The sequence below is a fragment of the Ascoidea rubescens genome (assembly GCF_001661345.1).
Source record: "Ascoidea rubescens DSM 1968 unplaced genomic scaffold ASCRUscaffold_9, whole genome shotgun sequence".
NCBI classification, from domain to species: Eukaryota; Fungi; Ascomycota; class Saccharomycetes; order Ascoideales; family Ascoideaceae; genus Ascoidea; species Ascoidea rubescens.
The window spans coordinates 608,451-635,411 of record NW_017962921.1 but is presented as its reverse complement, the minus strand read 5'-3'; the positions used below and the strand labels follow the sequence as shown (position 1 = coordinate 635,411).

General features: G+C 33.9%; 8 protein-coding genes across 8 annotated transcripts; 4 read left to right on the top strand and 4 right to left on the bottom strand.

The window, feature by feature from the left end:
• The first annotated feature begins 202 nt into the window (after window positions 1-202).
• On the top strand, window positions 203-2,358 carry ASCRUDRAFT_157478 (uncharacterized protein). Its single transcript, XM_020189370.1, has one exon. The coding sequence runs from the start codon at window positions 324-326 to the stop codon at window positions 2,055-2,057; it is 1,734 nt and encodes a 577-aa protein (XP_020046510.1). The 5' UTR covers window positions 203-323; the 3' UTR covers window positions 2,058-2,358.
• A 798-nt stretch (window positions 2,359-3,156) lies between these two features.
• On the top strand, window positions 3,157-4,563 carry ASCRUDRAFT_22271 (CBS domain-containing protein; the record flags this gene model as incomplete). The annotated part of the gene is made up of 4 exons (XM_020189733.1): window positions 3,157-3,579; window positions 3,661-3,877; window positions 3,914-4,222; window positions 4,391-4,563. Coding segments are annotated over 4 exons (1,122 nt in total), but the record flags the coding sequence as incomplete, so codon positions are not given.
• Window positions 4,564-6,244: 1,681 nt separating this feature from the next.
• On the bottom strand, window positions 6,245-11,635 carry ASCRUDRAFT_36359 (1,3-beta-glucan synthase; the record flags this gene model as incomplete). The annotated part of the gene is made up of 1 exon (XM_020190683.1): window positions 6,245-11,635. One exon carries the CDS (start codon window positions 11,633-11,635, stop codon window positions 6,245-6,247), a length of 5,391 nt encoding a protein of 1,796 aa, XP_020046508.1.
• A 1,275-nt stretch (window positions 11,636-12,910) lies between these two features.
• On the top strand, window positions 12,911-15,463 carry ASCRUDRAFT_157473 (uncharacterized protein). Its single transcript, XM_020189369.1, has one exon. The coding sequence runs from the start codon at window positions 13,040-13,042 to the stop codon at window positions 15,272-15,274; it is 2,235 nt and encodes a 744-aa protein (XP_020046507.1). The 5' UTR covers window positions 12,911-13,039; the 3' UTR covers window positions 15,275-15,463.
• A 147-nt stretch (window positions 15,464-15,610) lies between these two features.
• On the bottom strand, window positions 15,611-19,362 carry ASCRUDRAFT_76695 (ARM repeat-containing protein). Its single transcript, XM_020193583.1, has one exon. It carries the CDS (start codon window positions 19,040-19,042, stop codon window positions 15,722-15,724), a length of 3,321 nt encoding a protein of 1,106 aa, XP_020046506.1. The 5' UTR covers window positions 19,043-19,362; the 3' UTR covers window positions 15,611-15,721.
• Window positions 19,363-19,719: 357 nt separating this feature from the next.
• Window positions 19,720-20,703, top strand: MAK16 (ribosome biosynthesis protein MAK16; the record flags this gene model as incomplete). Its single annotated transcript, XM_020189929.1, has 2 exons — window positions 19,720-20,492; window positions 20,553-20,703. Coding segments are annotated over 2 exons (924 nt in total), but the record flags the coding sequence as incomplete, so codon positions are not given.
• A 49-nt stretch (window positions 20,704-20,752) lies between these two features.
• ASCRUDRAFT_76693 (uncharacterized protein) lies at window positions 20,753-21,678 on the bottom strand. Its single transcript, XM_020193582.1, has one exon. The coding sequence runs from the start codon at window positions 21,486-21,488 to the stop codon at window positions 20,823-20,825; it is 666 nt and encodes a 221-aa protein (XP_020046504.1). The 5' UTR covers window positions 21,489-21,678; the 3' UTR covers window positions 20,753-20,822.
• Window positions 21,679-21,896: 218 nt separating this feature from the next.
• On the bottom strand, window positions 21,897-24,826 carry ASCRUDRAFT_86963 (ferric reductase family protein). Its single transcript, XM_020194941.1, has one exon. The coding sequence runs from the start codon at window positions 24,424-24,426 to the stop codon at window positions 22,273-22,275; it is 2,154 nt and encodes a 717-aa protein (XP_020046503.1). The 5' UTR covers window positions 24,427-24,826; the 3' UTR covers window positions 21,897-22,272.
• Window positions 24,827-26,961: the final 2,135 nt, after the last annotated feature.

Here is a 26,961-nt window from a genome sequence, read left to right as displayed (position 1 = left end):
TGCTGGCGACAGAGGTGCTGGAGAGTTGTGAAGTAGCCTGAAGCTGGAGCTGGAGCCAACTCTGGATACTTTGGAGAAGTGCTTCCTTATATATCTGGGCGAGGAGCCGGCCCGTCTCAGCGGAAAATGCCGCCAGCGCCAACGGACGCGCACACATGCCCGCCGTTTTCAACGGACAGCACCCGGCGTTGAAGACCGACAGCTGACTGCAGTGATGTGCGTTTGTCCGGCCTGTTTTGTGTTGACGGAAACCTTTTGGGAAAAGCAGATATAATCACCCAGAAAGGGCAGCTGTGTTGAAGCACTGTTTCTCACTCGTCGCGATGCTAGCCACCTTCCTTCTCGTCACAGCTGTGCTCTGGTTGTTTCCGTACTTGGGGCCTCTTCTCCAGAATGTTCCCTTTCACTACCTTCCCCAGGCGTCTTTTCCTCTCTCGCTTCCCTTTCCCATCCCGGTAGCAACCAACAACAACCCACGCCATTATCTGAGCTATGTTGACTGGCTTGCCAGGAGCAGGCTCCTTAATGCTTCTTCGCAGGACCAATTCCTCGATCCAAATGGCGATTTGTCTCAGTCCTTGGACTTGATGGAGAGAAATATCATTGTATTCAACAAGTTCTACAAAGAAAATTACGTGCTTGCTCAAAACTACTCCAATTTTTTTAATCGCTTGAATTCTCTTCTTGTTGATAACTTGAAGTGTTTAGACAACTACTTGGACAGCTTTGGGAACTACTATGACACCATAATACTCAGTTTTCTTTACAAAAAACTAGGTCGTTTTTTTAGCGACAGTTTACTGAATAACCAAATGTTCATTAACAAATTAATTAAAAATGATTTGTTTACCTTGAATAACTTACTAGTATTGCTATCAATAGTATTTATTTTATACTATAAAACCTATATCTTATCAAAACTAAATAATACACTAAAATACCTACTAAATGATTTAAATGAGTTTATTACTTCCTACCAAAATATCTATAAATCTACTTCTGTTACTAATATTAAAAGTAATATTAAAAACAGTATCATTGAAAGAGAATTTTTAAACAAAGAAATCATCAATAAAATTACTCTTATTGAATCAACTGATGATATAGATACCAATACAAATCAAGGACTGGATGAAAGTACCAATCAAACTATCGCACAAAACACTCAAAACATTCAAAACACTCAAACTCAAATAAACACTCCAAAAAGACAAAACACAAATTTTATTAAAAATAACATTAAAAACGTCAGCACAAAGAAATCAAATTTTAACAAAATCTCCACCACTAATGTATCAAATAGTAACAATAATAAAAAAATCAAGAAAATTAAAAAAATTAATCTGAACATTGACTTAATAAATGACCAACCTAGCGTTAGCCAAACTAATTCAAATCCTTCAGTCAAATCACTCAACTCAACCACTTCAATAAGCTCTACAAATTCATTCAGATCAACCACTTCTACTTATCCCACTACCTCTGTGAGCTCTGCCAGCTCCAGTCCTATCACCAAGAATAGGAATAACAAAGTATTCGCCAACTCTCGATCCAATTCTCGATCCAACTCTCGTTCTAATACTCGTCCCAACACTCCAGTTAATAAAACCAAAAACATAGGTAATCTTAATAACAATATTGGCATCAAAAACCTGACTTCAACACTGCCCTCGAAACTGATCTTTTCAAACAATGGCAACGGAATTCTGGCCAGTCTGTCCTTGCTTTCGACCATAAACCAAGAAGCAGTTCCTCCAAACAGAATATCCTCAATCAAAAGATTCAACACTCTCCCCATAAAACTAGCCAGCAGTGGCACTGGGAGCGACGATGGCCACCAACAAAACAGAAACAGGAACCAAAGTCGAAACACAACTCGTCCCAATAGCGCCAGTCAAAAGAAACACAGCAGCAGCAGCAGTAGCAGCAGCAGTAGCAGTACCAACCTCGACGACGAGTATGATGAGCATTACTCTACCATTAGCAGTGGTCTCTCAGAGACTCTCAAAGACATTTTGGATCAAAATAGCAACGACCTGGTGTCTGGCAGTGTGTAGCATATGTATTAGTATTTAGATTCTTTTTGTTTTCTCTGACTTTGGTATCTCTGTTCAATTAACGATGTTATGTGCTTTTTCAGCTTCTGCTTCTTCTCTTTCTTCTGTTCCTTCTGCTTCTTCTCCTTCTTCTCACTGTAAATCGTAAGTTCCATTTTAAACACACTGATTGGCCGCCTTAGAAAAAATATTCGATAACAAAATTAAAATTCAACATTAATAAATTCCAGTCTCTGTTTACAAACTTCCACAACTGTTCATCGATAAATATTCCCTTAACTGAAACTGCTGCTTCTTCTGCTGCTTCAGTTACAATCACTACGCTGGGGGTCTCCAATACTCCAACAACTTCTCGTAATCGCACTTGGTTTCAACTGGCTTCGACCATCTTAAACAATCATTCAACTACTGCTTACACCTTCTGTTCCTGAAAGACTGTTTCTTTGTTCCAAAATTGATTTAAAGTTACTTTGATTATTTAGATTGCCATCTTGAGCTAGACCATAGACAAATTTTGCTTTTTTTTTCCTCTTGTTTTGCATGTACCCAAACAGTCATTAGCCACCAACAACACAATCTACAAGTATATCAATAAGCAAAAATGACTACTGATTTAGATGCATCGAACAATAATACTGTGCCTGCTATTCCAGATGTGCAAGATATCCCAGACACTCAAGTTGCCCAGGACACTCAATCTACACAGGAGACACATCAAAAACAAGACATAGACCAAACAAATAACTTGAACAATAAAGAGAACCTAGACCTAGACCAAGAGGATACTCTATCCACTGCTAATATTGATAAGACAACCACCTCTCCAGAAGATCCATTCCAAAACCCATCTCAAATTCAAATATCAAAATCCAACTCAATCTCAAATTCATATTCAAATTTAAACCCCAACTCACTCAACAAGAAATTAAGAATCTTATCAACCTCTTCATTGATAAACTCTCAACCACTACCAAATTCAAACGCTAACTCCATTAGCAATATTAATCAGTCACCTCAAAAACAAAAACCCTACATAAACAACAATAATATCTCCATCAACCAACCAAATAACTTTAGCTCTACCTTGAAAAACAAAAGCACCATAATGTCCTTAAAACCAGATGCTCCTCTAATAGTTTCTCCTCTAGATTCTGTTTATTCAATATCAGAAAAAATGTCCAAACAAAAAATTCATTGTGTAATGGTCAAAGCGACCATCGCCGAAAAAATTATTGGGATTTTCACAACAAAAGATTTAGCCTTCAGAGTAATCGCAAAAGGTTTACACCCAAAATTACTTAAAGTTAAAGACATTATGACTAAAAATCCCTACTGTTCTCCCTCAAACCTATCTGCTAGTGATGCACTAAATTTAATGGTAAAGAGAAACTTCAGACACTTACCAATAAGGGATGATACAAATCCAAACAAGATCATTGGTATACTAGACATAACAAAATGCTTCAACCAAGTTATGTTAAAACTAGAAAAAATCGCTAAATCAACTCACAATTTAAATAATGTTTTGAAAGAAGTTTCTCAAAATGAAAACTCAATGCACAACGATTATTTGAACATGAACATGAACATGCATTTAAATGAGAACATTGATAATTTAAGTGAGGGCTCTTCACTCATTAATCCTGATTTGGTTGACGAAATTAAGAATTTAATAAGTTCAATGAAATCTCCAACTTTAGATGATGTTCTCAATGAGCCCAACCATCCTGCTCCTGTTTTCATCGATTCCAACCAAACAATCAGATTTGCTGCAGAGCAAATGAGAAAAAATAAATGCACTGCAGTTCTAGTCAAAGACAGTGCTACTAATAAAATTCCTGCCTCAATTAATTTAGCCAATGGAACCTTGACCAAAAATAACTCAAATGTCATTGGTATATTTACCTCAAAGGATATTGTTTTCAGAGTATTAGCAAATGACTTGGATCCTGAGTCTTGTACAATTGCAAGATGCATGACAACTCAGCCAAAATTAGCTGATAGAGATCTAACTGTTCAATCGGCCTTAAAATTAATGTATGATGGTCATTTTTTGAATCTACCGGTTATTGATGACGACAAAAATATCATTGGAATTGTTGACGTTTTACAATTGACTTGCATGGCACTTAATCAATTGAATAAGGCTATATCAAAGGACGAAAGTTTGAACACCCACCAGCAGTTTTTGTTAAATATTGATCGAAATCAAGAGTACTTAACAACAGATGACGTGCACTCTGAAAGTAGTTTTGATTCGAGAAATCAGTTTTTCCCACCAAACTTCAACAGACAAAGAACAGCCTCCCAACCTTTATCACCAATTCATCAAGGTTACTTGAAAAATCATTTTGACACTCCTTCTACCTCAATGACTTCCTCTGGTCCTGCTTGGGATCGATTTTGGAGGTCTGTTGACCGAACCTTTGAAGATACAGCTTCATCTGTCTCCGATATAAGTTATACATCTGGAGGCCCATTGTTTGCAAATTCCAACACACCTTCAATGAGAAACAGTAACGGAAAATTTTTGAAAACCCCAATAACTGTCAGAAGCACAAAATCCATTGGTTCCATTAGAAGAATTGACGAGTTTAATGATTTTTCAATGGATGATGAAATGATAAATGGTATCGGATCAGCAACTGAGAACTATGATCATGAAACCGATCGTGCAGACCAGGTTCCGCCACTAATACCTCAAACTAGTCATGGTAACTATAATAGAAGAACATCATTTGATGTTTTGCCAGAAGATTCGATTTCTTTTCAAATGGCTCCTTCTGAAGTTGGGTCAACTTTTTCTAATCCTTATCACAGACCAATGTCCCAAGTTTCATTTACAAGGGAAGCCCCAAAGACAGAGACTTACATTTTTAAAATAAGAGATCTCGATAATCCCTCAACATCAATTCATAAAATCAAATTTGTCGAACCTGTTAACAAAAAGTTGATGATCCATAATGATTCATCTTCCAAGACCTTTGAAGGAGACGATGATAAGAAGGAAGAGAGTTTATTTGACCGATTGAAAGACAAAATTGAAGAAAAAGTTCATGTTAAATTAACTAAAAAGAATATTGTATATATTGATGATGAAGACGATGAAATCATAATCGAAACCAATAATGATTTGAGTGAAGCAATTGATTTCAACAAAAAGATGGAAAATAAATATATTGAGTTGATTTTAATGGGCAAAAGCAATCCGAAGAAACGTGTTAATAGTGATGATGAAAGTGAGAATTCAGACTCAGATGACGACCGCGGATTAAACTATGCTCTTTCCAAGTATCCTGCTGAAAAACTGTCTCTAATATTAAAAGACAAAAGAAACATTGCAAAATTAATTGCCAAAAGAAAGGCTCAGGCTCAATCGCTGCACTACCAAAAAAATAAAAACCTCAAAATGTTGACTTTAAACGATGATGGATTTTACGATGATGAGTCCAAAGGTTTTTTTTCATTTGAAAAGGAGATATTGTTTGCAAGCGCTGCAGTGGTATTGTCTTTGGGAATATTGGTAGGCTTTACTATTAGCAGAAGCAAATAAGACTAAACTGATTGGATATAAAAATATATTGGGTTAATTTTTTTTTTTAGGGAAAGGGTAAATCAATAAATTGAGATCGGTGGTAATTTGAAAAACACTCATTATATTATTTTTTGTGGATATTTTTGTTTTGTCGTTTTATCATGATGGTTTTTATCTTTACATCAAGACTAGTATTGTTCAGGTTTATCTTAATATTTTTATAATCAATTGTTTTTCATTATTTTGTATTGTTTTCTATTCTTGAAAAACAGTAACAAAACATTATTTTTAATATTTCAACTTATTGTTATTTTTTTATTAATTTTACTCTATATATTATTTATAAAATCCTAATTTACTATTCTAATTTAATCTATTCTTGTAAATACACTGATTTAGATTTTAGAAAAATAAATATTATTCAACACAGATTTCAAGATCGGTAAACATATTTCTAACCATTTAGTTGTCACCTTTCTGAAAGAAACAGCTCAAAATTTGAAATACTCATTTTCCAAAAACAAAACCCGAATTAAAGAATTTTGATTATTACCCAATCAACCAAAAATATCCGATTCCAAAAGAGCTTACTATAAAAGTTTCAAAAAAAATTCAGAAATGTCAAAAAAAAAATGATTTCTGTCTAAGTTAATTAGTTTTCGCTCAAAATACTTGCTACTGGTTTTCCTCTAGGTATTGTCTCTGGAGCATTAATAGGTCCAGTATCATTGTTATCCTGCCCAAAAGGTTGAAACAACCCAATTGCAATATCAGAAGGCAAATGCTTTGAAAAGTCTGGGACAAATCTTGCCATAAACACCGGCACAATAAAAAGAGCCAAAAATATACAAAGAATAGTGAAATATAGTATCGAATAACGAGTAACAGTTTTGGATATTTTTTTCTTTCCTCTTTTTGTTAGGATTGGACTTTTAAAGTCCCCAGCTTTTAACCAGAATAGGAGAACAGAGTGAACAGTGTCTGTCCAAGGAATCATCACTAATGGTAGTTGAATAAATAGTAAACAATGACCCAAAACAAAATCTCTAGCAAATAGCGTCGCCTCTATTGTTTTTACGAAAAATTCCCTGAATGGTGATATTGGTGCTGTCCATCCCAAGCTTTTTCTATACCAATTTCCAGTCCACCAAGCATTATTGACATCGTCAAATTTGAATTCTCTGGTCAAAAATAAAATAATAAAAAAATGCATACACACTTTTTGAAGACAACAGCAACATATGAAACCAATTAGAGTTCTCGAAAAATTCATTCCTTCTAAATACCATAAAACTTCCCATGAAAAAATATGTGCAACAACAGATATTCCATGGACAATAGCAGCAGCCACTGCGGCAGTTTTTTTAAAAAACATATTACACAAAGTTCCCAAAGTGCATGATATAACAAATACAATGAGTAAAACCGCCATGTTAACAACAATTGGTGAAAATGTCACTATTAACAATCGCAACACACAATTAGTGGGAGATGTATCTTTCACTCCATTTTGGGAATTGACAAAGGAGTATCCAAAAAAAGTAAAAATTAAGAATATTGACGGAACAAACACTTCTCCAAAAAATGTGTTTCTTTTTTTTGCTTTGATTATTTTGGTCGCTTCCTTTTCAGATTCCACACCAATTTCCTTCTTCTTATAACCAGTGTACTTGCCTCTCGTTGAACGAATATATCCTATCCATGAATTTTGATGCCATTTAGAATTACCTCTTGATAGCCAGCGAATGTACTGCCCGTAATCAACAAAAAAATCGCTCCAACAAAACTGATGAGGATTGAAAATAAAAGGAGCCAAGCACATTGAAATCATTGTTAGCCAAAACCATAGCAATGCAGGTTGCCACATAGTTATTGATCCAAATAATAATCCCAAAAACAATAAAGCACCTGAATAAATTGAAGTGACGGTAAATCTTGAATATAAAACATGAAATGGATTACGAGTAGTTGCGAAACCCCTCCCTGTTGAGATATACTGTGCCCCACCAAATGTCACATTTGTGATCAATGCCTTCGCGTATATTTGACAAACAAAAACCTCAAACAATGGGGACAATGATATTAAATGATGGAAAAACCTAGTCCATGCTCTCCAAACACCTCTCTCCGTAAGTTCTTGTAACAACAATGGCAAAAACGATATAAAAAAACAAATAAAAATGGAAAGAATGAAGATTGTAACCCAATCCAAAACCGGTTGAATATTATAACACCCAATGGGTAATTGCAAATCAGTAATAGGCACGTTCTTGTCATACATACAAAGTATGGACTCATTGGACAAAGAACCCAAATTAAGCACAACGAGCAAAAATAATTGCATTGAAAGAATAATGAACATATTATTGATGTGAAACCCCGGATGAGCATAGTAAAATGATAAAAACCTATCAATTGGCAATTGTGTTCCTAGGTAGTAATATTCTCTACTAAGCATTTGTTCACCCATTCCAGCACCAATTTTAGTAGTGAAATTTAATATTGATCCAAAACCAAGATCTCTACCTTTTCCACATTGAAAATAATCACAGTGTTTAATACGTCCACCTCGACAAATAGCTGTCATCCCTGCATATATGTCTTCATTCAAATGCAAACTCTTTTGTGCTTTTGATATTCCTCCCCTTGTTGTCATAAAAATAGCATTCAAAAAATCAGGGTGCCCATAATGTAGTTTTCCTCCAATCTCTGCAAGGGTTCTGGCAAACAATGTTCCAAACGTCTGCTCTTTTCCAGCAGCAACGTCTCCCAAAGCACCTGAATTCTCTGAAAATATGTATTCTCTCGCACCAATTATAGCAACAGGATTTTTTGTTTCATAAGCCTCAAAACGATTATACGGGTTTTTAACGGGAAAGTCGTATTCCTCGAATTCAGCTAGTACTGCTCTGATCTTCAAACACTCTTCAAGGTAATTATCTTGGTTTGCATCAATTACCTGTATATACTCTCCACGATAAAAGATTATAGAATGGTTCTGATTATCTGATTTTCCATCTCCAAGGATAGGATTTCCTGATAGCTTAATACGATAAATTGGAATCACATTGCCTTGATTATCCATACCACAATAACCGTTGATTAAAACAGAATAAAATTCAACTTCATCATCTGCTGTTTCCGGTTTGACTTCTTCTAAATACGAAATATACAAATCAGGATATGCTCCTAACAAAAAGGAAGCAGCTTGAGCTTCTTCCTCGTTAAATGATTTATATCTTTGCATTGAAACAACTATTCTAAACTTCCTACACGCCATTTTTCGTAGTTCCTCATCAATATTTCGAATAGCAAACGTGAATTCTTCAATCAACTCTGGGTTCTCAACTCGGTATAGTAATTTTAAAGCCTTTTGATAATTCATAAAACCAGAAATGGTTCGGTATAATGTTTGTGATCGAAGCGAGGCCCAGATTCTTGTCCTTAGAGTGAATTCAGGATTAGCATCTTTGAATCCTATACAATAAAATGGGACATCATTGATTTTTCTCTTAATAAGATCTTTTTCGCTTAAAGCACTAACTGGAGTATAAGTTGGTTCTGTCTTTTCGCCCATATCACATAAAACCTTTGTGTCTTTAACAAAACATTCCCATTCAACTGGATGTAATCTTTTCAAATACTCTAACAATGATATTTTGGAATTCTTATCTTCTCGGATGATTTCTTTTAATGAAAGAAGAATTTTTTCTCCATAGTGAGGAATCAAAACAGTGAATGTGGGCATGGCGGCAATTGATAGTGTTTCTGGTAAGGTGGTTGATAATGATTGAGCAAAATAAGATAAGCGTCTAGAAGCTTCTGATCTTGCAGGAAAAAACTCATCTGTGTTAACCTTTTTGTCATCTTCGGAAACAAAAAATGTTGGAGTCTTCAATGTTCTTTTATTTAGGTTTTCTGAGGGTTGTTGATGATATAATAGTCTTTCCACATTCTCAAGTGGAAGCAAATGCTCTCTGTACATTGAAATAATAATTGCATTCCAGACCTGAGAAACTAAAACTTTTGGTTTGTATTTCACTTCCATATCTTTGGTTGCAAGTATTTTTGTGTAAATTCTTTTTGGCAAACGAACGTAAATATTTTTCCAAGGACTTAAAATAGAAATACCAAGGTTGAAGGATAAACCAACAGAAAAAAAACAATTGCAAATGATATACCAGAGGTATGTATCCAAAAAGAATAATACCAAATCAGCAAGATACATAAGAAACAACACTATTCTTGCCTGTTGACGGCATAAAAATGAACCCAACCATATATCACCAACACACCTCGTCATTTCCATAATAGATAAATTTCTTATTGGATCACGAAGTGATAAAGTTAAAAAAAAATATGATTCAGTAAATTTAGCACCAAAAACGGAAATCCATAAAAGGTATGAAAACCATCTACCTCTTCCAGTTAATTTTGGAAAAGCAGCAGTAAATTCTCGTGAAGCATAATACTGAAGAGGTTTCTTTTTATCAAATAAATAAGAGGAAAATAACCCACCTAGTGGTCTAATTGAAAACACAAAATAGGTTATGATTGCTATAATAAACTGAATAATTGAAATCACAAAGGCAACCTTTGAATAAACATCTACTGGAATCATTCCTAAAACATAGATTGATGGAGTGATATTGACAATCAGCATGAATGTGATAAACAATATTCTATTAAATACACTTTGAGCACCAGGCCATTGTCTAGGAACAAAGAACAATTCAGCTATTGTTGCAATCAATTCTAAGATACAGGCAATAGTTCCACCAAGAGAAACAACTGATAATGTGGCTTGAGCTGTTGGTTGATTATTTGCTGTTTGGTCATAATTTTTCGTATATAGAGTTGGTGAATTGAAAGATGTATAGAACCAAAACATGCAGAAATGGATGATCCAAATCCTATTAAAATTGGTCAAAACATGAGCCCAAGTTCTTGTTTCCCAATATGTTTTATAAAAGACTTTATTCCATTTAACTTGATGTAAATTTAAAAACCTTGTTTCTTTACTTAGACTCATGAGTTTTGTTTTTTCATCGCCAACGATTTTAATTCTTTCTAAGCCACCTTTATACCAAAACAATTGATTTACATCATCATATCCAATAATTTTATTGTGGTCCTTTTCTCTTCTAATAAATTTTCCATTTTCGGGATTTATTTTATAAACCTGGTCTCTAAGAAATTTATAAATTGGAGTTATGATTTGGCTTAAAAAATAGTATTCTTTTAGAGGCTCACTTTCCTTGCAAAGATTTGAAATGTAATAATCATAGGATAATTTGTAAAGAAAACAAAGACATTCCGGCATAAATCTAATTTGGTTGGCCTCACCCCAAACCAATAAATAAACAGCGATTTGAGTGATATAGTCTTCATAACTGTATAAATTCATTCTTAATCTCCATCTGTATTCTAATTCTTTTAATTTTTGGAATTTTATCTCAGATTCAATTAAATCTATTGAGTTTATGTTAATATCGGAGATGTTAAATTTTAGGTCAGCAGAAGGCTCAACTGGAGCAGTAGGGGGTTCTTTGGGGTTATCGTAGTCAGGTAAGATTAAATCTTCAAGACCGTCAAATTCTAGCATTGAAGCAAAATACCATTTTCTAAAATTGGCATTGGTTCCACCAATAAAATCAGCATGAATAGAGATTAAAGCAGTTTTTGAATCAATTCTACTTGATCTGGAGTCCCATAGCATCAAAAAATGGTTTAGCATGTTTTTACAGTTGCCGGTTTGAAAACCTAGCTTTTTTGTTATATCATTGAAAATTGATTCAACTTTAGTTAAAGGCACTGGTAGCAAGTTTTCGTCGTTTAGAGTTGGAAAGGGATCATCATAATCAATTACTGTTTGATTGATTTGATTTGGATCATAGTTATTCTTATGAGTTGGCAATTCCTTTTGTTGAACTGGATAAGTTGTACTTGGATATCTGTGATTTGGATGTTCTTCAGTCACAAAAGTTTTTTTAATTTCAGATTCACTAATGGAAGGAAATTTTTGTTGAGATGTTGGAATCATTTGAGGCATTTGAGGAATTTGAGGCATTGGAGGCATTGGAGGCATTGGAGGCATTGGAGGCATCTGAAGGACCTGCTGCGTTGTTGGAACATAATTCACGACATTGTTATTATTATTGTTATTGTTATTGAAATTGTTGTTAACATTAATGTTGGAGTTATCATTATTTAATTCAGTAGTGTCAAATCGCTGGTCACCTTGGTAATCATCATCCAGATCAGACAAGTCGTTAATAGCATCGTTTTCAGGTACCTGGTTCCCAATTACGTTGCTCGAGTCCCCGAAAGACATATTAATAATGGTATCAACTAAGGCCTCGACGAATTATTAAAAAAAGCTTTAAATTTGTCCAGTCGATAAAATAAATCTTTATAGCTTTTGAGTTAGCTTGGAGCAAAACAAACCAGCAGTGTCGAGTATAACATAAGAGCTGTCTTCAGCCCAGGAAAAAGTAGCAGCACCATCATTGCAGACCACGAATATAGTAACATATTTTTGTGTCACACTGTGAAGAAGATGTTTTTGCTGTTTCTGCTGTTTCTGCTTCTTTCCTTCTGTACTCAGAAAACCACAGGTGTGGGTTACACGTATGGGTTACACGTGCGTGTGCAGCTGTATGCGCTGACTGACGTATGAAAACAGAACCACTTCACTGGATTCAAAAAAACAGAATATCGTAAATGAGAACAGAAAAGAACACAAGAAAGAACACAAGAAAGAGGAAACACAGCTGTTTCAAGAAAACCAGTGCATCCCAATCAAAGAGATGATGGTAACATAGAACTCTAGTGCTGTTTCTTTGCCTTTGTCTGTTTTGGTGCTGCTTGCTGATGTTTTTAGTTCATTGCACGATTGGATCGATGTGTGATGACCAGCACGACCTGTCAACCTTTCGACTAGTCTTCCTCAACGTCTTGAACGAAATAGTTTGAAACCTGGTGCTGCGTGAAACTTTTGGTATCCAGATGAAAAAAAGAAATGCACCGGAACAATATACTTCTAAAACCAAGAGAAAAGAAACCACTTACATCAGATTATTTGGGTTTTCGATTTTCTTTCCTAATTTGGATGGTTCAATGGTTGTTCTCATGTAAAGAATCTTTTTATCTGCAGAAAATGAATGTGTGTTACTTAATTGTAACTTGAGGTATACTCTTGATTTTCATAAAAGCCTTCAACTGGAAATATATTGGCAATAATGGTAATTAACTGAGATCAAGTTAAGAGAATCAAAATAAATTGAGACATTAAAATTCCCAAAATAATCATTTGCTATAACACAATGTTTTGGTATTTAAAAGGTCAAAAAACCTCTAAATTTTCTTTAAAAAATGTTTTAATATCATCAAGAGTTTTATTTTAGAAAAGACAGGCTATTATACTTTTTCTATATCTTAGCTGAAAATGTTATTTAATTATAGGAAGTCTTTGTTACTTGTTGCTATTAACATGCTCCTAAAATTCTCCAAATCTTCGCCAGTTATCACAATTATCGATCATTCCTTCACCACTTCGACTCTTATTTCATGCCATGATGGTTGTTCTATTAAATCTGATGCTTTAACTTTTTCAAACACGCCAATCACTCTTACTGACCATTCGTTTTCTACTTCTACAATTTTGTCATGTTCTCAACACTCTTGTTCTGCTGAATCTCAGCTTTCTATTTCTATCTCAAGTTCTGAAATTTCAAATTTTTTGCTGTCATCCAAACCAACAAGTTTAGTGATAAGCTCAACAACACCAAATTCTACCCCATATACTGATATATCTTCATCCCTTATAACCTCCTCAATCTTATCAATACCATCAAGTATTTTAAGTCTATCAACCCCATCAATTCCATCGGTTTCATCTACCTTATCTACTTCCCCAACTTTGTCTAGTTCCCCAACTTTATCAAATACAAAAAGCTCTCTGAGCGATACTAACTCTTCACTCACATCGAGCCAAGTTATCTCTTCGTCTCAAACATGTACACCAATTATTATTACAACTGTTTCCACTAACAGTGATGGTGAAGAAACTATATTTACTACTTCCGCATCATTTTCATTAATCATCTCTGATGAGGCTCTTCAAACTGAATATTGTTCAGATGAACTACCTTTTTCAAAATCTTCTGTTTTGTCAACTATATCTTCCACATACCCTTTATTGCCTCTATGTACCCCAATAACTACAACATATACTAAAATTGATGATTCTGATAACGAAACCACTTTTACTGACCATCTTTCTTATTTATTAGTTACCTCAGCTAATATTGTTTACACTGAATACTGTTCATTTGAACCAGAAATCATATTTGAACCAGCAATTACATCTGAACCACCTTCATGTACTCAAGAAACCCAAATTTATCAAACAACTGATGATGATGGAAATGAAATTGTGGTTACTGAGATAGTTTCTTATTCGTTGATTACAGATGATAATGGCATTGTCCACACTGAATATTGTTTGACTCAACCAAAAACTTCTTCAATCTACTCAACATCATTACTTTATTCAACTTTATCTTTTTCATCAAGTTCATCAAGTTCATCTATGTTATCCCCACAGTTATCATGTACTCCATTAACCACAACTTATGTCACAAAAGATAATAGGGATAAAGAAACAACTGTTAGTGAAACAGTTTCTTATTTGTTAATCACAAATGATGATATTGTGTATACTGAATATTGTTTATATACGGAAACTACTTCTTCAGAAACAACAAAGAGTTTAACACCAGATATTCTGGCTTCTACCACCTTTTCATATCAAACTCCATCATCATGCACTTCCTTTACAACAACATATGTCTTAACTGATAATGATAGTAAAGAGACTACATCTTTTGGTACTGCATCGTACTCTTTATTTACGAGCAATAATATTGTTTATACTAGATATTGTTTGGATGAGACATCCACTTTTTCAGATCTGCCATCATGCACTCCATTAACAACAACATATGCTTCAACTGATAACAAAGGTGAAGGAAAAATGGTCACCACTACTGTATCTTATTCAGTAATTACATCTGATGGTTCAAGTCATGCATATTATTGCAATGTGAATTCAATTTTGCCATCAAATGTACTCTCATCATCGTTTATTTCTTCATCGTTTTCTACAGATGCAACAATCAGTTCAGAAAGCAAGCCCAACACTTCAACTCAACCAGATTCAGAGTATTCAATATCTACGGTTACCACTGCTGGGGACATTGAAACAACAACAATTACCATTGAATCTTGTGGAACTAAAACTTGCGAGACATTGGCTGTTGAAACTGACTTAACCACTTTGATAGTAACTGATGGCACTGTTGTTTCTTATTACACCATATATTGCCCTTTAACTTTAGGTGAATCTGAATTAGCACAATACGAAGAAAGCTCTTTTACCATTTCAAAGCCTTTAGCTTCCTGTGAAACTGGTGATTGTGAAACTAAAATTCCTTGCAGTAGCCTCGAATGCTCTACTTTATCATTAACCACAGAGATAATTGTATCATCCAGCAGTTTTAATTCTACTGAGATTGTCTTGACTTCTCTTGTACCTACTTTAATAGAAGCCAATCTTGGAACATATACTTCTGTTGGTTATTTTTCTCTTTTGATGGGTTTTGCCTTGTTATTAGTTTGAATTTGGTTTGATCAGTTTTTACAACACTTTCAATTTTAATTTTATACTTGCTTATCTGTTGCGAATTTTATTTTGTTATTCTTCTGCTTCACTTTTATATTTGGATTATTCAATTTTCTTTCATATTTTTTTTTTTACAGTACCTTTTTAATTAGTAAAAAATTTAGTTGTTTAATAGAGTTATTTTTCATAAATTAAAAAAAAAAATCATTGAATAGAGCAGAAAATAGTACAATTAAATCATAAGTAGAGTAGTGATGAAAAAAAAATAATTGAAAAAACAATATAAAAATTTGTATTAAGATTAAAATATAGATAAGTAAAAGTATTGAAAATAATTAATGAGATGACAATGAGGTAACTGATAATCAATAAATTGAATAAGTTAAAACAAAAAATAAAAAAAAACTTTAAAAATGAAACTTAAACAAATGAAAAATTTATTGTTTAACTGAACCATTGACTTAATAGGTCTTGTGGATACTTGGAAAGTAAACTCATTGCTTCTTCTTGAGAGATATATCCTAATAAATTTTTTGTTGCATCAATCAAAGTTTTCCCGGTTTTTGTTTTCGTAATATTGGAATTAATTAAAACCTGAATAATACTTTCTAAAACAGCTGCAATATTTTTTTTAATGCTAGGGTGATTGTTATTAATTAATTTAACTAAGAACGAGTAACTTGTAAGAATACAATCTTGTTCTTCAATAACAGGGAGTGATTGAATCCAATTCTCAACAATCAAATCAAAGTTGGAGACGGTTGAGCCATATTCATTTAAAATTTTAGCAAGAGCTGAAATAGCGTTTTCAGTTGCTGATATATTCTCAATGCTTTTAGAACCTTCACTTTGAATTATTTTAAATAGCAATTGTAATGTAGCAAGGCAAAAGGACTGATAATTTTGACCACCATATTGAGCAGCAACTCCAACCACATAACAGGCTGCTTGACGAATAGATGGGTGGTTAGAAAGATCCAATGCTTGGCCAATTTGATTCACAAATACACTATGGAAATTATAGGAATCCTTTCCACAATACTCAATTAGATCTGCTACTATGCAAATACCACAGTTTTTAATGAAAATATTGGAGTCATCAAGAAAAGTTAAAACTGTTGGAATTAGTTTTTCAAAGTACAGTAAGAATTTTGTTTTAGAATTTTTGAAAACTGAAGAAAGAGCAGAGTTGATTTCATCTAGTAAATCTTCATCAGCATCTTCATTATCACTATCGTAGCCCTCGTCATATTCATCTTCGTTGTAGCCCTCAGCATTTGGGTCATCTTCATCATTTGACCTACTATGCTTTATTCTTGAATAAGCAGTTTGCAAAGTTTTATCAACTGCAGTAACAAAAGACTCGAATTGATTATCATTTAAACAATTTGATCCAAAATTCGAAACACAGGTGGCGAAACATCTATAATACTCACTCAAGAGATAATTGACAGGTTCTTCAGATAATGACTGGAATAACTTATCGGTTGTTTCTTGCCATATATTAATTAAATCTTGTGGATCATTCTGGGATTTTATACAGTTGAGCATTGCAGGAATGGCTTCGATGGCAGCTTCTCTGACTCCGTCATGTAAATAAAAATCTAGAGCTGGGAATAAAATTTCTTTTAAAATTGAACGAGCAAAAGCTGAAAAATGTTCTTTCAAGACTTCAGCATAACCTTTTAATAATTCGATTGCGACCACTTTGTCATCTAGAGCCGAAGTGTGCAAGGCAATTTTTTTGCCGTGAACATCTAAGATTTCCCAATCTTCATCGTCATTGATATCATCATCGTCAACATCTTCAATTGCTTTAAGACTTTGACCTTGTTTAGCTTGGATTAATAAAGGGGGTAGAATTTTGTTCAAGTAAGGTAAGAATTCAACGCCGACAACGCTGCAAAGTCTGCTCCAACTTTGTTGCAAATAAGATAAAACTGGGTCATCGTCATTAACTTGGTGGTTTAGAATTTGGTCTTGGATGGTTTCGAAGATTTGTAAAACTTGATGTTGATGTGTTTGAAATTTTTCTTTTCCAACGGCTAGAGCAATAAGGGATAAGCATTCTACACTTTTAGCTTTGATTAGTTGATTTTCTGCTTGAAAGTCATTATTAAGAATAACATTGATCAAAATTGGAGTTAAAGCGTCGTAGTATTTGATGAACTTCTTTTCAGCAGCATCGGCAATGACAGATATAGTGGTTAGGACCTGTTCTTGGACATATTTATGATGGCTTTGTAGGAGAGTGACTAGATTAGTTAATAGGTCATCCAAGTAAGGTTCTAAAAGTTCTTTTGTTGCATTTTCAGAAAAGTTGACTAAAGCGGCAGCAGCGTGAGCTTGGACTCTGGGAGAAGATTCATTAGTTAATTTTGAGATCAAAGAAGGTAAGATTTGGTTAGCACTGGTTGATTGAATAGTTGTAGCAAAATCGGTTGACATTTGGCCTAAAGCATTGCAGCAAGCATATTGAACTCTTGGATGAGGGTCGTTCATTAGAGGTAAGATCATTTCTAAAAGTTTTGGAATTTCAGTTATAAGAACATCAGCACAACCCTCGACAGCAGCAGAAAGAGCCATTAAGGCAGCTTGTCGTTCTCTCCATTGAGCTGAGTTGATCATTTGAGGTAGGAACTCGAATAAAATAGGAGCTAAGAATTTGCCTCTAACACTTAGAGAGACACGATCAATTGAATTTCTAGCAGCGTCGTATTCAATTTCTTCGTCTGGGTCGTCAATGTCGTCATTATTGTTCCATTCAGCGGCTTCTTCGTCGTCAGGGCAAATTTCAGTTAGCATTGACAAGTTGATTAGGATAATCTCTTGACAGTAGTTTGGAAAGGATTTGACCATTTTAGGAGCAGATTCACTAAAGGTTGTCAATAATTCTAAGGCAGTTAATCTAGTGTTGGAGTCAAAGTTTTTGTTTTTACAAATCAAAGAGGAAAATTCGATTAATTGATTGAACATTGGCTTGAACAATTTTGGGGCCAACTGGACTAGATCAATTAGATTTTCTAGAATGGTGTTTAAGGAGTCTTCTTTGTCGTCGGATAGAAATGATGGCAAGATATTTAGTAGGTTTGGCAAGAGGGGAGTAATTAGAGGCCATTTTTCCTTGGGGACTATTTTAAAAAAAGAGGCAAAAGCAGTGACAGAGGAGGTTTTAATTGAATCGTCGTTGTCTTGAAAGGCCGAGTTGAATAAAGGTAGGATTTCGTTGATATTTGAGCTGTCGATTAAATCTGGGTTTGAAGAGAGGATTCTAAAAGCAGAATCTTTAAAACTTGAGTTGTCGTTTTGGTGTAGAGCTTTAAAGATGATTGAAATTAGCTCAGGCCATTGGCTTTCGTTATTTATAATGATTTTGGAGACCTCTGAGATTGAATCAGCAACTTTGTGTCTCAAATCGTTTGAGATATTGGGGTTAACAAAAGACTGTAAAAGGATGTTACAGATTTTTGATTTGGAGTCATTTGAGATGATGTTAAAATTTGATTCAATTAGCACAGAGACACTGGAGTTATTGATAGGGGATTTTGTAGCCAATCTTCTGAACAAGACTATGGAAAAGGTCTGGAGTTGAATGTTGTCAGAGGAAGCAGCTTGCTGGGCCAAGTATAAGAGGAGGTATTCAAGATTTGGTGGTAAAAGCCAGGTTGAATTTAGCAAAGTTTCTGATTGTGATCTGATGGCGTTATCAGTGGAAAGAAGGCCCTGTAGGAGATTGGAGAGAGCGACTTCAGTTTCTAAATACATGGTTGGAAATGTGGAAGAACAGAGAGGAGCAGCAGTGCAACGAGAATATACTTGTCCTTTGAAGAGATGAGGGGGTAGACAGTCAAGAGAAGCTATGGGATACAAGATATAAGATCTGGAGAACCACGCAAAAGAAAACAGTCAAAGCTAAAAAGCGCCAAACAAGACAGCGCCAGAAAAAAACAGGAGAAAACAGCGAGATCCGGCAGAGGCACACAATACACCGGCACACTCAGAAACAGCACAGGAAGCAGAAGCAGTAGTCTAGCGATGGGCAGCACCAGAATTCCACAAGCAGTAGCTATATAACAGCCAGAGAAAAGCAGTTTGGTTGGAGAAAAATAGGTGAAAATTCCAAATCAACAACAAATTTTCAGTTTTTCAATGCCCACATCCGCTTTGGACAGGGCCCTGCACATCTGGGCTGAAACCGCACGTGGAGGGGCCTTACACATCCCAACCAGATATTGCCTTTTTGGGAAGAGACCAACAGTATGGAAGATCAGCTGACTGTTTTTTTTTTATTTTTTTTATTTTTTTAAATTTCACTTTTTGGTGGAGGAAATTTTTCATTAGTAAAAACAGAGAAAAGATTGGTGAATTGGCAGATTGTGCTCTATTTTGCTTTTTATTTCTGTGCTTCTGTATTTTATTGTTATATTAGTGTGTTGGGAAGAATGGCTGACGAGATTATTTGGCAGGTGGTAAACCAGAGCTTTTGTGCTTTCAAATTGAAGACTACAAAAGAGCAGAATTTCTGTCGTAACGAATACAACGTCAGTGGGTTGTGTTCAAGGCAGTCCTGCCCACTAGCAAACTCCAAATACGCTACAATCAAGCAGATCGATGGCAAGTTGTACTTGTACATGAAAACCGTTGAAAGACAGCATACTCCATCGAAGCTCTGGGAACGAATTCGTTTGTCCAAAAACTACCAGACTGCTCTCAAACAGATCGACCAGCATCTACTTTACTGGAACAAATTCTCCATTCACAAATGCAAACAGAGGCTAACCAAGTTGACCCAGGTCATGATAACAGAGAGACGCTTGCTCTTGAAGGAAAATGACCAGGAGAGACATTTGGTCGGTGTCAAACACAAAATCAAAAGAAGAGAGGAAAATAGAGAGAGAAAAGCATTGGCTGCTGCTAGAATTGAAAAAGCTATTGAAAAGGAATTGCTAAACAGATTGAAATCCGGTGCTTATGGCGACAAACCGCTAAATGTCAATGAAGAGATATGGAAAAAAGTGCTAAATCAAGTCAATGATGAAATCGAGAATCAAATCGAAAATGAAAATGAAAACGAACTAGAAAATGACTACGACGAGAATGAGGATGAAGAAAGTGATATAGGAGAAATCGAATATGTTGAAGATGACGGTGAGCAGGACATGGTAAATATCGAAGATTTGGAAAAAATGCTAGACGATGGTATATCTGACCAACAGTTCTCCGATGATGATCAAAGCGATGACTCTTCTGATGAAAATTACGACTTTTCTGAAAGCGAATTGGAATTATCCGACGAAGAAGATGACACCATAACTAAAACCAAAAGAAATTCAAAGAAAAGATCTAAAACCAAAAATGATTCTAAGAAATCAAAAATACGTCGTATACCTAGAATGGAAGTGGAAATTGAATATGAACATGATCAAAATCAATTGCTAAATTCGAATCCAATTCATGCTTAACACTATAACATTCCGAATAAACATTGCATCTCATTCATACTACTATTCATTGTAAACTATGCAAAACTACACTATAAATTAAACTAAATTAAACTCAATAAGAAGGATAAAAAATACAAAACTAAAAAAGAAATAGAAGACGTTCTTTTTTTGTAATCAAAACCAGCATTTTCACTCTCACTTTTGGATCCACTGCTTTGATTTGATTCTGTATCATTCAATAAATTTGAGACAGAACTACTAATTGTAGAAGAATCTAAACTTTCAGGTTCTGATGCACTTTTTAATGCACTGTCTTCTGTTGCACTTCCACTGCTCAGAGTTGACGCTTTTGTCAGCTCAACTGATGAACTAACAGTTGCAACCATTTCTAAAGTACTGGCATCAAATGTAGTAGTAGCAAAGTACGCTTCAAACCCATCACAGTAAATCCCCTTCAACTGTCCAAGATTACTAGTATCGATTTTGCTTGAACAAGTGGCACACTGATAAAACGCTTTCCAAAACTCGTTTGTTTCTGATAACCCACACAAACACTCGAGAGCCTGCTGAACTTCGCTCTCGTTATACCCTGTGCATGTTGAACTCTCATATCCAGTTATAACCCCATTACATAAATTGCTACTGCAAAAAGATGATATATACGATTCCAAATACCCTGTTAAATCACTATCCCTCTTCTCATTTAAAACCCCCAAAGATAGTCCAGCAAAGGACAACAAACCTAACAACAATAACTGAGACTTCATTCTATGGACTTTGCCGTAATATTCTGTTGTTGTTTTTTTGCTCACTGTTTATAACTCCAATCGATAAATATGAAACTGAGATAAAACAACTAAACCACAGCACATTTATATGCAGTTCAAATTGTAAAAAAACAACAAGTCATTAACAATTGAAAAAGAAACCCATCATTGCACACCTGTTTTGCAGTCAATCTGTTGGCTATCATGTTCATACAAATCTGTTGAATTTCCTCTTTGGGGATTCAATGAGATTAAGCTATTTCACACACAAACCTTATCAGCCAGAATTGTCTCCAATCAAAAGAGACAACCAAGGAAAAGAAAAAAGCATCTAAAACTACCTCTCAAACCACAACTCAAAACACTGAACATCACATCTCTTTCATACCACTGTTTCTAAACTGGTGCTTTTCTCATTACGGGCCTGAATTCTGTGCGACCAATCAAATTCGCGGACGGAAGCTACAAAAACCGGTAAATGTTGAACAAATGTCTAAAAAGTAGTATATACTTAAGAAATGGTTACCGAAACCCAGAAAGCGTGTTATTCATTATCTATTTATACTTAATGATAACTAATGGTAATTTATTGGTTATAAAAGATATTGAGCAAAATCATAGAACAAAACAAAGTCCAACGTGGAAAAGAAGGTTATTTTTGAATTTTCGTAAAAAGGAGAATTAAAAAAATGAAAATAAAAATTAGCAAAATCTTACAAAGCAAAGAAATAAACAAAAAAACTCAGAAAATAGAACAAAAATGGGTCAGAATAGCTGAAAATGTCTACCAAAGTTGATTCTCTTCAAAGTAATCGATTCTCTTGTCATTTTTCAAGACCATTCTAGCAACACCAGAACGCAAATCATCAGACATTTTTGGATGACCACAAGTCATAACAGCAACTGAACCTGGAGCTGTGTCGATTTCGTCTTCAAGGATTTTGAGGGTATTTGGTCTGCCTTTTTCAAAGTGGATATATGAAAGAGCCTCGATTTGGGAAATTCTCTGCTGGACATCTACAGGCTCATCACCTTTTTCATTGCTGCCCTTAGAGATTGATCCTGCTTCTGAAGAACACTCACTGGCTCCAAAGTTTGGCATGTCACCACCTCTGGTACAGTAAATATAAACCTCACATCTGTCTTTATAATGTCCCAATTTTGCTAATTCATCATAGAACCATTCAAGATTCTTCCATTCTCTAATTGTCCAGTATAATCTGACTTGTTTATCGGATGTACGAGAAGCTAAATCTAAAGCATGGGCATATGGACCTGGAATACCATTACCACCAGCAATCAAAAGGGTCTTGGAGTATTTTCTAGTTGGTTGATGATGACCATATGGACCTTCAACTGTGACTCTGATATCAGCACAATGGTCTGGTTGTTTCATCAAATAGTTATAGATGTATAAAGTGACACCTTCCTTGACTTTGATATAGAAAACAATATGTTGTTCATCACCATCAGATTCAACAATGGTAAATGGATGAGATTCCCACCATCTTGCTGGTCTGAAGAAATAAATATAACAGAAGGAACCTGGGAAGGCTTTCCAGTAACTTGGTTTTGGAACAATGATTTTAATAGTATCGTCTCCAATGATTTTGCAATTAACTTTAGGGAAACCAAAGGCACAACAACGAACAATTCTAATAAATCTGTCAAAACACCAAATAGCACCTGCACAAAATTCCCATTCGTGGTATGAACGAAGTTTCCAGCAATGAATCCATAATCCAATAAGGCAGAAAACACCAAATATAAGATGCACAAAAGCAAAGAAATCATAGTAATTCTTTCTGAAATACCAGACAGCTTGGAAACACATTCCTACGGCAAAAGCAGTTGAAATCATACCCCAATACCAATATGGTCTCTTAATTGCATTCTTTATATTACCATTGATAATAGACATTGCCATATAAGCCCAACTATGAATGAATGCCAAAATAGTGAAAGCACGAGCAATCCAACGATGGAAAGCACTGAATGAAGCTTGGTTAATACCTGTTAATGAGATCAAAAAGTTGTTTCTACCAGCAAAAAGAAAAACCAATGGGAAAATCCAGACTCCTGTAACACCAGTTCTAATACCAATCAAACCATATATTTCCAATGTTTTCGTGGCACGAGATGTACTACCACCTGGAATTGTATAAATGTGTGAAACATTAAAAGCCAATTCTATAGCATAAAACCCCAAAATAACTAATGACTCAAATCTAGTTGGAATAAGACCAATATCCAATTTTCCAAAAAGCCATTTGGAATCAACATGATTTTTATCAAAGGTAGCAGGAAGAATAACAGTTGCTCTCCATGCACGAGTGATTGGACCAGTACATTTTGCAACAAAATTGGGGAATAAAATTCTTGACCAGTGGAAAACAGAACAAAGAGCTAAAACACAACCCCAATAAGCAATAGACGCTATACCATATAACCAGCCGTAATAACTGTTCTCATATCTAACTTTGTTGGATTGGTAGTATCTTCTAACATAATCAGCATCATGGTAAATTGGCGAATAAAAGTAATCTTCAGATACATTATAGTCTTTAAGTTCTGAAACATCAACCAAATAACGAGTGGCATTCTTATAAATAGATTGAAGCTTTTCATGGGTGTAATTTACTTTTTGAGTGGCACAATTTTCAATAACATAGTCTTCGACTTTTACTGGATCATTCATTTGGCTATAGAGACAGTAAAGCATTGATCCCATAGCAGCAGTTGAGTTACATGCACAATCGGTAGTAACACTATATCCTCTACCTGCTTTTTTTTGTGCATCACAATATAAAACATTAGATGTAACTCCTGAGAAACAACTCATATACCACAAATATTCATCTGTATATGTTTCACCATAAGCAATAGCAGGTGCTATTAGAGAAGAAAAGGCCAAAAATATGGCACTGTTTATCTTCATTTTGATTATAATTATATTTGGAATTAATTTCTTGTGATTTGTTTAAGATTTTTTCAAAATTCTCAAAAAACTATAATTAACTAATAAAAAATGATAGATTAGTAATAAAAAACTGATGAGATTCAGGGTGTTTTATATATTTGATGATTCTGTGATATATTTCCTGAAAATCATAATATAGCTGGTTATTTTGCTTACAAAATTTTTTTCTCATTGGTATTAGATACAATTAAAAAGATTCATAAAGGAATAAAAACATAACTAGGCTTGCTGATTTTGCTATCAATTTAATCAATCATAAAATTATCAGTTGTTTTTCCCTAAGAATTAAAATTTTAAATTAATTTTTTTGTTTCAATAATACAAAATAAAAGATATTTCATTTGTTAATTTTAAAAAGTCTGATGAAAACGATATTAGTTTAAAAAATCGTTATAACTTAAGTGATTCTTATAACCTAATATGCCTTTAAGACTGTATCGTAATTATAGGAGCTGATAAAGTTTAACTGATTCACTTGGTTAAATTTTTTGTAAATTAAATCAACTACTGAAAAAAATACAAAATTCAAATTCTTTTAATTAGCGAGGAACTAGAATTTCAATGTGAATATATTTAATGAGGTATTAAATTAAGCTCAAATAATAATGTTTTAATTGATTCTTTTTTAATTGTTTTTTTGTAATTTTTTTTGCATTTTTTTGATCGATTTTGATTTTATAATTTTTAATTAAATGTTAGAACATGAATATTATAAGGTTACTCAAAATAAAATACATTAAAGTTCGCTTTAGTGTATTAAAATAGTTGAATAGGCAATGGTATTAATACCTTAGTGATTTTTTTTATAACTGTGAATAAAATAATTATGAATATGAATATTTTAATTTTTAATTCTTTAATTGTTGTTTTTTTTGTTAAAGAATACAGTTCAAATAATTTATGAATTTTAATCGAAAATGAATGAAATGAAAATATTCAGTAGTTGAAATAACCAACAAAAACAAGTTTTTTCTATCGAGACAAACACATAAAGAAATAAATTGTGAGTAGAATAAGAATGGAATAGGAATGAGAGAGAAATATTGAAGATTTTGAAATCGAATATTATTATTAGATTTGCTTATTGGATGAAGTCGTTTGAGACTCAGAAGAAAATTCGGCAAATGTTGAGGACAGAAAAACTTAAAAGACAAGCTTTCCTAGGGAACAAAGTTTATATAAGTTAAATGCTAAAAAAAGGTTGGTTAAGATTAGAATGAATCAAATTGAGTCTACCTGAACCAACTTGATTGATCCGAAGTAAATCTTTTTCCAAGTTTTAATGTTAAACAAATGGAGTTTGATAAATTCACCTAACATGAGAAACCTAAGTTGTCGTTTTTACTAAGCAGTGTTTTTTTCTGTGTTGTTTTTGCTTTATGTGCTTTCTACTTTGCTCAGTGAGTATTTGATAAAACAAAAGATAAACGTTTAATTAAATTCTTAAGGGAATTCAAATACAAAGACGCCTCGCTATAGTACTGTGGTATCCTAATCAGCTATATATCACTATAAAACATTTTTCCTTGAAAACCAAAGAGAGTCTTCTTTGATAAAATTATATTGATTAGATTGATTAGATGATTTTGATTTTGATTTTGATTTGTTGGATGACATAGGTTGTGTAGATTACATAGGTTGTTGTTCTTTGTTTATGACTTGATTAATTATCTTTTTCTTTTTATCGAGGAACTTAGTGCCAAATCCAGGCTTGTAGATAGATAAACATTGCTTAACATATTACAATTATCAACTGATTTTGCAACAAATTCTTTTGGATTTTATTGGTTTGAAGTTTGAAGAAATCTAGAGGATTATATTGGTTTTGAATTTAGTATAATCTAAAAGATCAGTCAACATATAATACAGGACAACTTAATTCTGAAGAGGGTGTGGTTTAAAAATAGACAACTTTAAGTCAGATGCTTGATTGTTTTGACAGAATTGATTGGATTATTTTGTGATAAAAGATATGAAATAAAACTGGGGAAGCTTTATTGAGACAAATTTTAAAATTGTAGATGGGCAAATTGTTTTGAAGAAGCTTTAACAAATTGAATTGTCTGGATTTTGATCCTCTTTTGGTATGTTTCTGCTTTCCCACGCAAAGAAAACATCTATAATGAAGAGGAAAGAACCCAACGAGTTGGCTGTAATTCTGAACAATGCAATACTTAAAACATCTGGAATTAAGAACCCATTTTTTTTTTTGGTCTGCAAGGACTTTGACTATTTTATGTTGGAGAAGTTGTAAGCACAGATCCAGACAATTCCTTAAAAACCCTAACATCATAATAAAACCACTTATATCCGTTTAACGAATCTGCATTTAAGGTATCTCAAAACTCAATGTGAGACAAAGCAAGGAAAACCTATTAAAGCAAGCCAAGAAAGCTAAGAAAAACCATCAAAAATGCATTAATTTACTTTTTAAATTTATGATCCAGGCATATTAATTTCCGGCATCAAAGAATACTTTTGCACTATAGCATA

What these genes read in the sequence shown, in the direction of transcription:
- ASCRUDRAFT_157478 (XM_020189370.1), top strand. Translation starts at nt 324, where the DNA reads ATGCTAGCCACCTTCCTTCTCGTCACAGCTGTGCTCTGGTTGTTTCCG.
- ASCRUDRAFT_157473 (XM_020189369.1), top strand. Translation starts at nt 13,040, where the DNA reads ATGTTATTTAATTATAGGAAGTCTTTGTTACTTGTTGCTATTAACATG.
- ASCRUDRAFT_76695 (XM_020193583.1), bottom strand. Translation starts at nt 19,042, where the DNA reads ATGTATTTAGAAACTGAAGTCGCTCTCTCCAATCTCCTACAGGGCCTT.
- ASCRUDRAFT_76693 (XM_020193582.1), bottom strand. Translation starts at nt 21,488, where the DNA reads ATGAAGTCTCAGTTATTGTTGTTAGGTTTGTTGTCCTTTGCTGGACTA.
- ASCRUDRAFT_86963 (XM_020194941.1), bottom strand. Translation starts at nt 24,426, where the DNA reads ATGAAGATAAACAGTGCCATATTTTTGGCCTTTTCTTCTCTAATAGCA.